This window comes from Symphalangus syndactylus, chromosome 4 (genome assembly GCF_028878055.3).
Source record: "Symphalangus syndactylus isolate Jambi chromosome 4, NHGRI_mSymSyn1-v2.1_pri, whole genome shotgun sequence".
Lineage (NCBI taxonomy): Eukaryota > Metazoa > Chordata > Mammalia > Primates > Hylobatidae > Symphalangus > Symphalangus syndactylus.
In genome coordinates, this window is record NC_072426.2 from 29,276,424 (window position 1) to 29,291,303 (window position 14,880).

At 35.8% G+C, this 14,880-nt stretch overlaps 1 protein-coding gene across 9 annotated transcripts in view; it reads right to left on the reverse strand.

Annotated features, from left to right (window-relative positions):
* The window catches only part of PCDH15 (protocadherin related 15), a 1,819,045-nt gene that overhangs the window by 150,912 nt on the left and 1,653,253 nt on the right, over positions 1-14,880 (reverse strand). For all 9 annotated transcript variants that reach the window (XM_055274344.2, XM_055274341.2, XM_055274340.2 and 6 more), the window contains one exon: positions 11-120. In XM_055274344.2, coding sequence (XP_055130319.1) covers positions 11-120 — 110 coding nt within the window. The remainder of the gene's footprint in view (positions 1-10; positions 121-14,880) is intronic.

Below are 14,880 nucleotides of genomic sequence, written 5' to 3' on the forward strand. Positions count from 1 at the left end.
GTCTACTCACCTTCTTCATTTCCTGAAACAATGGAGTACACAATACTTTGATTAATGGCAGCAGCAGAAATTACACCAACCATGGTCCCTTTGGTGGCAAGTTCACTTACTGGAGGAGGTCTGCAGGTTTAGAGAAGATGATGTATTTATTTTTAAGTATAATTTTTGATGTAACTTTAGGTTCACAGAAAAATTGAGAGAAAGATAAGAGATATCTGATATACCCTTTGCCCTCACACATTCATGGCCTCCTCCATGATCAAATCCCCCACCCGACTGCTACATTTGTGATAAATGATGAACCTACATTGACCCATTATCACTGAAAGTCCATCATTTACATGAGGGTGCATGTTGCTGTAGTACATTTTATGAGTTTGGACAAATGTGTAATGACATGTACCTGCTTTCATGTAGTATCACATAGGGTATTCTCACTGTTCTGAAAATCCTCTGTGTCCTGTATATTCATCCCTCCCCTCAACTCAACCTCTGGCAACCACTGATTTTTGTAGTGTCTCTGTGGTTTTGCCTTTTCCAGAATGTTATATAGCTGGAATCACACAGTATGTAGCCTTTTCAGATTACTTCTTTCACTTAGTAATATGCATTTAATGTTCCTCAACATCTATGGCTTGATTGCTTATTTCATTTTTAGCACTACATAATATTTCATGGTCTGAATATACCCACAGTTTATTTTCGTAAATAAAAAACATCTTGGTTGCTTCCAAGTTTTGGCAATTATGACTAAAGCTGCTATTAACATCTGTGTGTAAGTTTTTGTGACTCTAGATTTCAATTCTTCTGGGTAAATACTAAGGAACGATTACTGGATTTTATAGTAAGACTATTTAGTCTTTTAAGCAACTGCCAAACTGTCTTCCAAACTGACTGTACCATTTTGTATTCTCATCAACAGTGAATGAAAGTTCCTGTTGCCCCATATTCTAGCCAGCTTTTGGTGTTGTCAATAGTCTGGATTTCAGACATTCTAATAGGTGTGTGGTGGTATTTATTTATTTATCTTTTTATCCATTTTTATGACAGAGTTTTGAACTTAATAATAGAATGTACACAGTAGTTCTTCTAAGCTACATTACGCAATTACATTGTGTTTTCATTGAAACCTTTTACAGAAAATCCTGAAATACAAATTTAGTCTGAAGTATAGGCTTTATAAGCATCTTGTCCAAATTGCTTTCTTTTTGCTACTGCTGTCCATACACTTAATTGACTAGGTCATCTAAATGTAAAGCAATCTTTCTCACAGATACTCTAGCACCTAATGGTGGTCCATATATTCATTGCATGAGCAATAACTGCTTCTTGCTGAAGAATAAGAACCAATCTGTATCATTTTAAAATGAAATGTGTAAAGTAGATATTTATTAGTTTATTTTTTTACTTATTTTACTGTCCTGCATATTTTGGTTTTTTTTTTTGCCTTCTTTTGATAACATCCAAATATTGTTTTCGATAATCTTGCCTCTTTCCTTCTCTGTACAAATGCTTTGGGTAAGACTTTGCCAGTCCCCATGGTACATACATAAACACACTAACCAATTCTGGTCAATGAGGGCACTCTATCCTTTCCTCAGTGTTCATGTGATGTATATGTCTCATGTAAATGCAATGGACATACTACATAAGATTATGACTTGACTAGATCTTTGCTAGCCAACTTTTTAGCTATATCCCTCACTGGATTTGATGAAGTAAGCTGCCATATGGAGCAGTCCTCGTGGCAAGAAACTCAAGATGATGGCTGACTAATAGCCAGCAAGGAATCGAGGTCCTTAGTCCAATATCCCACAAGGAACTGATTTCTGCCAACAACCACATGTACTTGGAAGTGGATCTTTCTGTAGCTGAGCCTCAGATGAGACCATAGCCCTGGATGACACCTTGATTAAAAGATTATGCATGTCCAAAAAGGAGAGGACACAGCTAACCCATACCTGGATTCCTGACCTATAGGAAATTCAAAGTGATATATGTGTTGTTTTAACCCATTAAGTTCGTGGTAATATTATTATGCCACAATACAAAACTAATATTTGAACAATGGATTGTTAATTTATGACAGATCAAGATACATACTACTTATCAAAAGTTTAATACAAGAAAATATGTCAGTCATATTAGGGGATAATTTTCAAAAACTGAATTCCTATTTGTGGAAGTAGACATTACTTAAATTGTTTACTTGTCTATCTTGTTACTACACAAGATAGAAGCTAAATTTTATGCTTTCCATAATTCATCTGTTTGCTAATCCTTATACAGTATGGGAATATGACGTCTGCAACTTATGCACCTTTAGCTTTAACATGAGAAAAATACTATGTCGGGCCGGGCACGGTGGCTCACACCTGTAATCCCAGCACTTTGGGAGGCTGAGCCGGGTGAATCCCCTGAGGTCAGGAGTTCAAGACTAGCCTGACCAATATGGTAGAACTCAATCTCTACTAAAAATACAAAAATTAGCCGGTTGTGGTGGTGTGCTCCTATAGTCCCAGCTACTCAGGAGGATGAGACATGAGAATTGCTTGAACCTCGGAGGTGGGGGTTGCAATGAGCTGGGATTGCGCCACTGCACTACAGTCTGGGCAACACAGCGAGATTAAATCTCAAAAAAAAAACAAAAAAAAAAAAACCAGAACAGAAAAGAAAAGAAAAATGCTATGTCTTCTTTCAAATATTAAAAAACGCATGTGTACATTTTTGCTAACCTTAACTGTACAATTAGGATAGAAATAATACTAAAAAAAGTAATTGGCATAATTTAAGAAGACATTTAAATCCTATGCATACCACTAAAAGCATTTAAAATTCTATTTGTTAGTAAAAGTTTAAAACAGATTTACTTCTAGACAAAATTTCTCCTCATTAACCTTTGTCTTAATTGTTCCAGTACACTTGTTTCTATCAGAATTAAAACATACTATACAAATACAATCTTCTCCCAAAAAGAATTAAGTGAACCTCCATGATAATGAGCATTAGATTAAAATATCAATTATTTTCTATTTTTTGGCAGGATTACAGTGTATAATATTAATAAAAATAATATTATTTTATTATTGTTTTAGGTTGTGGAAAGTACCAGTTAAATAATGGGGGCAAATTGCATACTCTCTTTGGAGTCACATATGTCTTGAATACAAATGATGGAGTTGGTATAAATCAGGATTCATTAAGCCAGATGGACAGAGAAGGTAGGGACATAACCAAATTGAATAAAATGGGCTGAATATAAATTAATAGGGAGAGGAACGGAAGTTAGGAATGAGACAGTATGTAACTACTGTACAATAATTCAAGTCTAGTGTGATTTGTAAATCAATAAAGGAAACTGAAAATTTTGTACACGTTTATGAACAATCAATGGGAATTTATTTTTTTTAAAGCATCAATTTCTACATTTGATCTATGGGCTGACAGTTTACGATTTTTAAAGCAGATAAACTATCTCTAATGTCTTTTCTAGTTCTACCATTCTGAACCTGATATAATGTGAGTTAGTATTCACTCTTGTTTCTGTTGAGTATAATCAAAATCTATTGCTCAATTTCAGAAGCAATGAATTATGGCCAAATGAAACATTTCTCAGAAGGGTTTTTTAAAAAATATTTTATCTGACTATTAAATTCATAAATCTTCAATTCATCCATTTATGAAAAAAATGCACCACTAGCTCTCTTCGAATTTAAGTTTTCACACCTGATTTATAACAAATAATTGTGAGTGTCTGAAATGGAAGAATACTACCTTTCAAGGCTAAATTTACTGCCAATACAACTGACAAACTGCACTCTTAAAAGAAACACTTGAAACAGACAGCTTCAGTAATGCAACTATACAGCTTACTGATGTAGCTTGAGATAGATACCAACTAGATGGCCATTTTCCAAAGATGGCTAAGAGGATGCTAAAGGAAATGGTTATTTAGCAGATATGAACCTGGAACATGGGAGAGGCTAGTGGTTTCACGTTTTCATAATGGCCCTCAGTAAGGGCTTCCTCAAAGGCCCTTTCACAAGGCTTGACCTGAATTGGGTTTGATGTCCTTGCGTATCCATGATGGTGGTGTTGGTTCCTATTTACTCCACAAGGGCAATGATTCTAACTTTGTTGGTCATTTTAAACAAAATCTACAGGTTTTGACTAAAATTCCAAATCACCTCAACTAAAACTTAAATCGAATCCTAAATAATATTTCAATTTTATAAATATTTTTCCTCATTGTTACTATTTGCATTATCCTTACCTTCTAAATTTTACATGTAAAACAGTTGTGTATTTTTAAAATTAATAATATTTTTGTTTTAATAATGTTATTGAGAAATAAATTAAGATAAAAATACTGGCACAATGCCTATGCATTTCAGTATTTATATTTCCCCCCAGAAAAGTTCAATGGTCGCAGAATTTTTTGTATTCTTATTTATGTTTTAATTGGCAAATAGAAATTTTATATACTTATGGTGTACAACATGATGTTTTGAAATACGTATACACTGTAGAATGGCTAAATTAAACTACCATTTTATTACCTCACAAGTTGATTAGCAGTGAGAACATTTAAAATCTATTCATTTAGCAATGTACAGTATTGTACATTGTTGTTAACTATGGTCACCATGTTGTAAAACAAATCTCTTCAATTGATTCTTCTGGTCTAACAGAAATTTTGTATCCTTTAACCAATATCTCCCCAATTCTTCCCTTCCTACCCAGCCCCAGGGAACCACTTTTTTACGCTCTACTTTCATGAGTTCAACTGTTTTAGATTCCATATATATTAGCTTTAGTAGATCATTATTAGAATACGCAGTTTTTTTTTCTCTGTGCCTGATGCATTTTAGTTAACATAATGTCCTCCAGATTTGAGACAAATGAACATATTTGAGACAAAATAGAATACTAGTTAAAGTCTAGGTTCATTCACATTGTCCCAAATAAAAGAACTCCCTTCATTTTTAAGGCTGAGTAATATTTCACTGTGTAAATATATATTATATATATCACATTTTCTTTATCCATTCATTCATTGATAGACACATTTGGTTTGATTCCATATCCTTTCTGAATAATGCTACAATAATCATGGGAGTACAGATATCTCTTCCACCAATAGCCTGATTTAAAAACGGACCAAGGACCAGAATAGATAGTTCCAAAAGAAGACATACAAATGACCAGTAAATATATGAAAAAATGTTCAATATCACTAACGATCAGGAAAATAAAAGTTAAACCTACAATGAGATATCACCTCACATCTATTAGAGTAACAATTAATAAATCCACTTCATATAACTTTCATATAACTTGCGTGTGAATATGTCTCTCACCAGGTTCAGGCACTGGTAATACTGCAGCCCAGAATGCAGTGGAGGGAAGTGTTTGGGTTCCTATTCCAGCTGGTTCACATAGTGATACTGTGTGCTATCTTCCACACAGTGAGAGTTTTCCCTTAGGATCAGTTATTAGTGAACTTCCTTCACCCTGACCTAAAATGTTTCTGTTTTTCATCTACTCATCTCACTTTTCACCTGAACCCCTGGTAACCAATGATCTTTTTACTGCCTCTATATGTTTAACTTTTCTATAATGTCACATAGATGAAATCATACGGTATGTAGTTTTTTGGACTGGCTTCCTTCCTTATCAATATGCACTTAAGTTTCCTCTACGTCTTTTTGTATTGTGATATCTCATTTAACTTTATTGCTGAATAATATTACACTGTATTGGATGTATCACAAATAACTGCACTTTAGTAAAGAAAACTGATCAAAATAACTCCAAAATGGTTTAAAAGTAAATATTTGCAGATTAAATGCAAACCGAAAAAGTTAACTGCTTCAGAATTTACATGCACAATACTTACAATATAATCTCATGAAGATATAAACTAATTCATACATATCCTTTTTGTTTTGTTTAGACGGAGTCTCGCTTTATGGCCCAGGCTGGAGGGCAGTGGCGCGATCTCGGCTCACTGCAACCTGTGGCTCCCAGGTTCAAGCAATTCTCTGCCTCAGCCTCCTGAGTAGCTGGGATTACAGGCGCCCACCACCACGCCTGGCTAATTTTTTGTACTTTCGGTAGAGATGAGATTTCACCATCTTGGCCAGGCTGGTCTTGAACTCCTGACCTCATGATCCACCCACCTCGGCCTCTCAAAGTGCAGGATTACAGGTGTGAACTACCGCACCTGGCCCATATATATCCTTTTAATATTTCTAAGTGTTTTTTGAAAATATAGATTACAATAAATCTTTCAATTAAGTACATATTAACTAATTTTCTGAATAATGACTATACTAGAATAACATAATTTGCAATGTCTAAATGTTAGACCCAGTTTTTACACTATAAATATAGACGAAACAAATACTCTACAATTTAAAATCTACTTTTATTGTTGAGTTCGAGAAGTAACAATAAAAGTAAATGTTGCATGTGTCGAATAAAGCTTCTAATTATTTTAAAAGCCAAGCAATTTAGGATATAAAAGTGTTTATAAATAGATGCTATAAAATTTCACTAGGATTCAATCTGGCTCTATTGCTTTCTTTGTACTAAGAGACAAATCTAATTTATTTTGACATGTTTGAATTCAATATATTTGCAAATCAGTACCAATTAAGGTACTGTTTTTATATCTACTATGAGGGAATTTAATGAAAATGGGAAGTGAAAAATAAAAAAAAAAAAACACCCACTAGAACTCTGATTATTTGTAACCTTGGAGTAATTGCATCAGAGTGATCTAATTTTACATATTTAAATAAGAAAAACAGTTTAAAAAAGACATGAATCAGGAGCGAGATGCCAGTTCTCCCAGAATTCTTAGGATGTATTTTAGATAAGAAAATTAATGAAGGGCCAAAAGAGTAGACACTATTTTTTACTTATGTTCCAAAGAATGCTTGCTTCCTGTCGTTAAGAGTTTTGCTTCTATTCAGTTCCTTAAAGAATCTTCATCTTGAGGATATAAAAACTGAAGTATAAACAATTTATCCAAATATTTGAAAGCAAAAACTACAATTTAAGGTGTTTTTTCCTTTGCTTAAATATTTATATTGTTCTCGTTAAAATAGTGTGTTCTAATCTCTCATAGTCATTGGCTCTTAAAGCTTAAATCCGTAAGAATGTGCTGGAGAAATTTTTCAAACTTACTAAAGTACAGAGAAGATCCCTGATTTATGATGGTTTGACTTGCGATTTTTTACTTTACTATTGTATGAAAGTAATATACATTCGGTATGCTCCTCGACTTACAATGGGGTTAGGTCCTGATAAACCCATCCCTGTTTGTCTATTGCCCTACCTTAATTATTATAGAGGGCCCTTCTTACTCTCAAAAGCGTCCTGCTTTGGACAATAAATTATATGGTCTTACCTATGCTGGAAACTATAGGTAACCTGTCATTTATTACAAAATTAATTCATATGAATCAACCAACTACCAATTTTTTATTTTAACAGAGAAAGTGGTAAGATTATCTTTTGAAGAGTCAAAATTTTTCGAAATTTCAGAATGTTCACATGTATAATATTCTGATTTTGAATTTGATATATTAAATTTTAATAATAATAGAAATTGAAAAGGACTTACAGTATTTTCTCTGAGTTTAGCAATATATCAAACTTAAGAGGTTAACAAATATAACTTAGGGATATTTGCCCTTATTTTTATAATATATATACCAGTATAAATTTTGAATTTATGTTGTTACGGAAATTACACTTGGAAATATACAAATCTTAAAAATTAACATGAATGTGACACTAAATCATGCAATGGTTAATATTCAAGTTGATACATTTCTATTTTTAAATAAATAACAAAGGCCTATCTATATAGGTGGCATATATCTTTGAAAATTTTGCAATTAATTGTGTTCGGCAAATTTTTTGATAAATTATGTAACATAATGCATTTTCCACTCAAAATCAATATTCACATTTAGACTCCATGATCTATTCCAGACGTGTTGACCTTTTCATGATATTTACTTTTAAAACTGATGACAAGTGAATTTCAGTGTGTGTAAGTCTTAGTCCATCATCCTGAAATGAAGGTCAAATGTCATTCTCATTCTTCAGAAGGCTAACTTACTTCACCTACGGGAGTCAATGTAATCTCAAGTAATATGTATTTGAACTACTATTAAGACTTTGCTATTTCTGTAGGGTTTAAATGAAAGATATATAAAAGGAATTTACTGACTCTGACATTGTAACTAATTTCTAAAATATCTAAAGAGATAATTGACTGAAAACCTCTTAGCAAATATGAACATGCAGTGACAATGAGAGTAAGCCTCTCAGATCTTCAACTACAGGAAGCACAATTGGTCAAGGTCCCAGTTACTGTGGTCTGAAATCGGTTTGTTTGTATGAAGGACATAGTTCCTAAGGGCTGCTTAAGGAGTCAAGTACTGAATGATTGATTTATTAGGCCAACTAAATGATCTCTATAGTCTATTTCATTCATTGCATAATGTGAATTTGAGAAAAGAGTTTTTATGAATAAGATTAACACATTTTTCTCAATTTCTAATGAAAAATGAATTGTAGAAAATGATTTAAACAAAGATATGCAATTGTAAATAGATATGAAGAAACTATCTAATCACTTGAATGGTTAAAAAATCAAAGTTTATAATTGGAATATTTATGTGTAATAGGGATATTACCTGGACTTAATTCATTTCCCTCCCAGCTCCCCAAAAAATGAAGCTAGTTGGAGATAATTTTGAGAAAGAGAGGTGGAGGATGTTTCAACAATAAAGAATGAAGAAATGCCATTAGCTTTTTAAGAACTCTTTGTTTAGCTCTTTGTTCAAGGAAAGATAGAGCAAGAAGGAAGAATGATCACATGGGGCATGCAAATTCTAAGACACTAATATCATTGTTATATCTTTGTCAAAAATAGAAACTGAAGGAACCAAACAAAAGAGAAACAATGCATGTGGAAGATTTGTTACAATTTGAGATTTCTGGTTGTGTGTATGCTTCTAAAATATACAAACGTTTGTTTACAGTTGTAGAAAATGTCACAGGATCCTTGGGATGTTGCTTTTCCAGTAGGAAGCCTCTGTGGCTGGTGGCACCTTTGCATGAATTTTGTTCAGGCCTACTGGGCTTGTTTCACCCACTCAGCCTGACAGGCTTCACTTGGCTTCTTCTACCAGCCTAGATCCCATGGCTGCCAAGGGTGAGCCAGGCACAAAGCAGCAAGGTGGGGATGAGAGTGAGTGTGGGGTCCACCACTGTGCACAGCCAGGCCCACTGGCTCCTGTGGTGGGAAGGGCAGCTCCAGGTGCCAGCACAGATGCCAGCTCCATACAAGCCTATGGCTGGATCTGGTGCACCGCAAGCAGCTTCCACTGAGGGCACCCATGTCTGGGTGAGAGGAACATGGTGGCACCCAGTAGATTGGAGACAACAGAAACCAGAGTCCCAAAGAGGGTGTCACAGCCCTGGCTCAGAGAGCTCCTGGGTCTGGGATCCCTGAAGGGCCACTTCACTTCTCTTCTCTCCTTCTCATCGCCCACAATGTGGCAAGCGGGAAGGCATGTCTCAGCCCTGCTGGTGTTACTGCTCTTTCAGTCCTGCCATTCAGCAGGTCCCAAGTTCTTGTCCCACATCTAGGAAGAACTAGGTATGTGGCCATCTGAAGGGTGAGCAAGGCAAAGAGGTGCTTCATTGAGCAACAGTACATCTCTCAGGAGACCTGAAATGGGTAGCTCCTATATGCAGGCAGGCTGTCCTGATGTCTGTAGCCCTCCGTGGAGAGGAGACCCAGAGTGGGTAGCTCCTATCCTCAAGCAGGTTGTCCCAATGTCTGCCTGAGTCTGGTTGAGACTGGGGTTTTTATGGGCTTCAGAAGGGAGAAAGTGATTGCTGATTGGTCCATGGGCAGCCATAGGCAGCCTGGAAAAAGCACTATAAGTTCTCACTCCAGTCCAGGGAACTGGCAGGCTGGGCACCAGGCTTCAGGCAATCCTTGGCTAGAAGGTGGGGTTTCACTAGACCCACCCCTTTCCACCCAGGAGCCTGTCTGCCTTCTGCTGCCATTCATGGCACCCAGGCTGTTTGTGCCCAAGAGGTGCCTGCAGGCCCGCTCCAGGCCACCCTCAGCCCCACCTTGGCTTATCTCCCATGCTCATTGGTGCCCAAAGTCCAGAGGGGGCTGAGGTGGCAAGGGGCTGGTATGTCAGCACCACACTGAGTGTTGGCACACACAGCCAGGTGGTGACAATGCTCGGGGCTTGATGACAGCTTTGCTCTGAAACTGGAGCAGGCCCCAGAAGCAAGGAGAGGCCAGGCATTGAGAGAACACACTTTGAGCATGCGGCGGGAGGGGGGCCCAGGTCCACAGTCTCAGCTGGATAGTTGCACCTGCACCTGGGAGCTCTGGGCTCCAGCCTCTCCAACTCAGAAGTGGGTGGGGCCCCTGCCTGTTCTCAGCTCTCACTGACTCTGCAGAGTGCATAGCCCCAGCTGTGCTTCCCTGGTTGCAGCCAGAGTCTTTGCAGCAAATGCTCCAGACAGGTCGCTGTTGTCATCAAAAGGAATAGTGTACAGTATGAAGAGATATATATTTCAAAAGTTTTAAAAAGAACTAATTGTTTTCTGGATAGAACAATTGTTCATTAATGACAAATGAAGCACACAATGTCTTGATCCTCCATTTCCCCTAAGTGACTCCATAAAAGATTGATGTGAAAAGGTCATGAAATTAACAGAATGAGTCTGTTTCAATTACTACAACAGCCCTACAAAGCAAAGAGAATCAAGTGTATAGTAATTCTTATCTACTATAACTCTGGCCATTATAAAAGTAAACATATATATCTATGGGGCAATTTTCTTCCCATTATGTGATTACTCCTACCCTTAATGATTATTGAAAGCCAGCCACCAGGAAATAACATCAGTTCACAAGATTTGAAAAATAACAAAATCAAATGTTTTCCCAATACATATAAAATATCTTAATATTATAAATTATAAACCAGAAAAACATCATTTTCCTTGAGAAATATGTTTTTAAATAATGACAACTTAATTTATCTTATTGAGTATAGGGTTGTCTTTGCAAAATTCTTGAATAATTTTCAAACTTCATTAAAGGAGCATTAGCAGAAAGTAAAGAAGTATTTTTTTTGTTTCGTTTTGTTTTTTGTTTTTTTCGTTTTTTTTTTTTTTGAAACGGAGTCTTGCTCTGTCACCCAGGCTGGAGTGCAGTGGCACAATCTCGGCTCACTGCAAGCTCAGCCTCCCGGGTTCATGCCATTCTTCTGCCTCAGCCTCACGAGTAGCTGGGACTACAGGCGTCCGCCACCATGCCTGGCTAATTTTTTTGTATTTTTAGTAGAGATGGGGTTTCACTGTGTTAGCCAGGATGGTCTCAATCTCCTGACCTCGTGATCCGCCCGTCTAGACCTCCCAAAGTGCTGGGATTACAGGCACGAGCCACCGTGCCCGGCTGTAAAGAAGTTTTTAAATATGCAGATGAAACAGACGCATAGCATGATTAACTATGTGGAAGGAGGGGTTGGCTTTTTATTATGTTGTTACTTTTACATAAGTCAGAAAACCTACTAATTATCTGTCATCAAAATTTCACAGGCAAACCAGTAGGTTTTTGCTTTAGTAAATATTAAAGTACTTACTGTGGTGTTTATTACTTGTGCCTATTATTTTGTTCTTTTACAATTTTAGAAGAAGATAATGATAGGTCTATTGTTATATTCCAGCAACTAAGCAATTACCAATAGAACAACATAGAAGTGCTTTCAATTCTAAAAAAAGAACAATGGATTTTGTTTCTCTGTCTAGCTAGAACTGGTATATTGAAAAACGTATGTCAAATAGTAAATGCAACCTCTGAAACATTTTTGATCAAGGTCTTCACAATGCTAGTTTTCAGCTCATAACTCAAATTTACACTTTGCCATTATGCTTTCATTTTTATTTTCTTTATATTTTACTTTTGTGACCAAGACACTGAAACTTCTCAGAAAACTGGAGAAGGTAATTCATTGTATCAAATATCCAATCTTTAGCTTGAAGTCCAGAAAGGTTTGACTTGGAATATGTAATGTTAATACTCATTAAACTGAGATCACTAAAAATACAGATTTTTAAAACAACCAGAAATGTTTATCTGAGATTCGCTTTGAATTAAAAAAAAAAAAATTCATTCTCTTATTTTAAGAACAATTTACTTCACTAATACATATTTAAATGTAAAAATGCTTCTATTCTATCTTTAGCTCATGTACCCCATTGTGCATTCTAACTAATCAATCATTTTAAAATCACTGTGGCAATTAAAATCTATAAATCTGTAAATTGTTTACAATCACATGTTTAATCTGCTAGGTCTTCACCTACACCATTTCCCCTTTTTCCTCAACAATTGAGGTTGAACTAGGATGCAGTTGCCTCGCAAGGAACAGCATTCCTCTACCCTAGTTAGAGCTATATGTACACCCGTACCTGGACTCTCATAACGAAATGTGAGCTGAACTGAAATGTGCAATTCTCACCTCACTTGGTTAAGGAAATCTCTAGATGTGGACTTCTGTCTCATTTCCCCTTTCCGCTGACTAAAATGGTAATAATGAGTTATTCTGAAACAGAGAGTTGAAGATGGTGACCCCTGAGTTGTCCCAGGTCCCTGAACTTTAAACCATTGACATTTGGTGGTTTCCTATTACAGTGACCTAAACTACCCTAACTCAATCTCATCACCCTGAGATTTAATGATTTAATGACTATCTAATAGAAATAAGTTAACGGAGTCAGTGACAGAAGGGGGAGGTATGGGTCAATAATTCAGTTAAATATTCTATGATAAATAAATATTTTATCTTTAAAATCTCTCTTTTATACCTAATCATTTGTTAAATGCTAATTTTTCCTATGGAATTCAAACACAAGTATTGGAATGAAGACATTCCTGAGATGTAAAAACCATGTGTACCTCAGCTTACCGTGATAGATTACTGCTTTCCATTTGTAACACATTACCTTCCCCTACACCCTACAAAGAACATAAATCTTGAGCTATCATTTTTATATTTCCCCCAAATTTGATCACAAGAAGTACAAGTTTTTTCACTAGGAGTAATCCCAACACGAAGGACCATCCTAATAATCAAAAATTAATAATGTCACTTAGCATCTCTGGGAATTATGTGCATCCAGTTGAGGCAGTAAAACGAATTGGAAAAAATTAGAGAAGGAATGAGGCATATGAGGTTGGCAGAAACCATTCTGTGCTTCACTTTTTTTCATTAAGAAAGAAAAGTGTGTTGGCCTCCAAAGCAACCTGAAATGGCATAGGCATATTGCCAAAGCTAGCAACTGAACATATTAAAAGAAAATACCATACAGAAATAAAAATATTCTACCATGAATATTTTCATATGTTCATATTTTGCAATATTAATGAGAATGACTTTTAAATATGATTAATTAATTATGCAATTAGTTGTTGGAAACTAATAAAATGTTGAACAACTTAAGTTAGTTGAAACAACAGTAGCTAATAGGACTAAGCCTGCTTAGGAAATGACGCAGACCACTTAGTTCCATATTATTTTGGCCAGAAATCAGTCAAATGGCAGAATTCAGAATTCACCCCTAGTTAATAAGGAGAGGAAATGTAATCCAGCTATATGCCCATGAGAAAAAGGATTTAGGAGGCATCAAGATACTGCTCTGTATTTCCTCAATGATATTCAAAAAGAATGAAGAGATAATTGAAGATGATAATTATTAGCCTTAAATTTCTTTATAGTTCAGTTAAAATTTTGGTTCAAATTTATACCTATATAAACATTTATATTCAATTATTTGCATTTATCCAAAAAGTAGTGTCCTTCTTCATATTTGGTATAACATTCATTTTTCAAATTTTCTGGTTATTTGATAAAAAATTAATCCTTTCAAGTACTCAAGTACTACTAAATGCATTATGATCAAGATACTGAGTCTTAGCATCTCTGGGAGTCATGTGTGTACAGTTGTGCATATTATTAATACACAGTAGAATGCAACAAGATTACCAAATTCTCTTTATAACTCAGAATAGCAAATGAACTGGGATAATCAAGGGCAATTTTGTGATTGTTAGAATTCTGGAAGATCAAAATTCTCCCACATGTACCAATGTGACTGTTGTTAATTTTAGTACCATATAATTGGCTAATTTTTGTTGTCTAAGTTAACAACAACTTTATTAAGAGAATCTATTTGTAGTTAACAGTTCTATGCAGAGATGGTATGAAATGGTAAATTATACATTGAACAACACATTCACATTTTTAAAACATGGCATTAAGCAAAGATACTTAATAAAGAAAGTTAAATGAGCAATGCCCTGTTTCAATTTATGACCTTGGCCTCAATGCCACAATATTTTAGCTAAAAGAGAAGTCTAGAGGCGTATTTCTATTAACAAGAAAATGAGCTCTAAATGAAAACCTAGAGAAACAGTACACCACTTAAGTTTATTTAAAGAGGAAGTTTAAGCATTGTATCACTTTCTTCTCTTGGAGTTTCCAAAGATAATTAGACTTGCCGCAAGGGCCTTTGAAGAACACAGATGGGAATTTTTTTTTTTTTTTTTTTGAGACGGAGTCTCGCTCTGTCACCCAGGCTGGAGTGCAGTGGCGCGATCTCGGCTCACTGCAAGCTCCGCCTCCTGGGTTCACGCCATTCTCCTGCCTCACCCTCTCGGAGTAGCTGGGACTACAGGCGCCTGCCACTACGCCCGGCTAATTTTTTTGTATTTTTAGTAGAGACGGGGTTTCACCGTGGTCTCGATCTCCTGACCTCGTG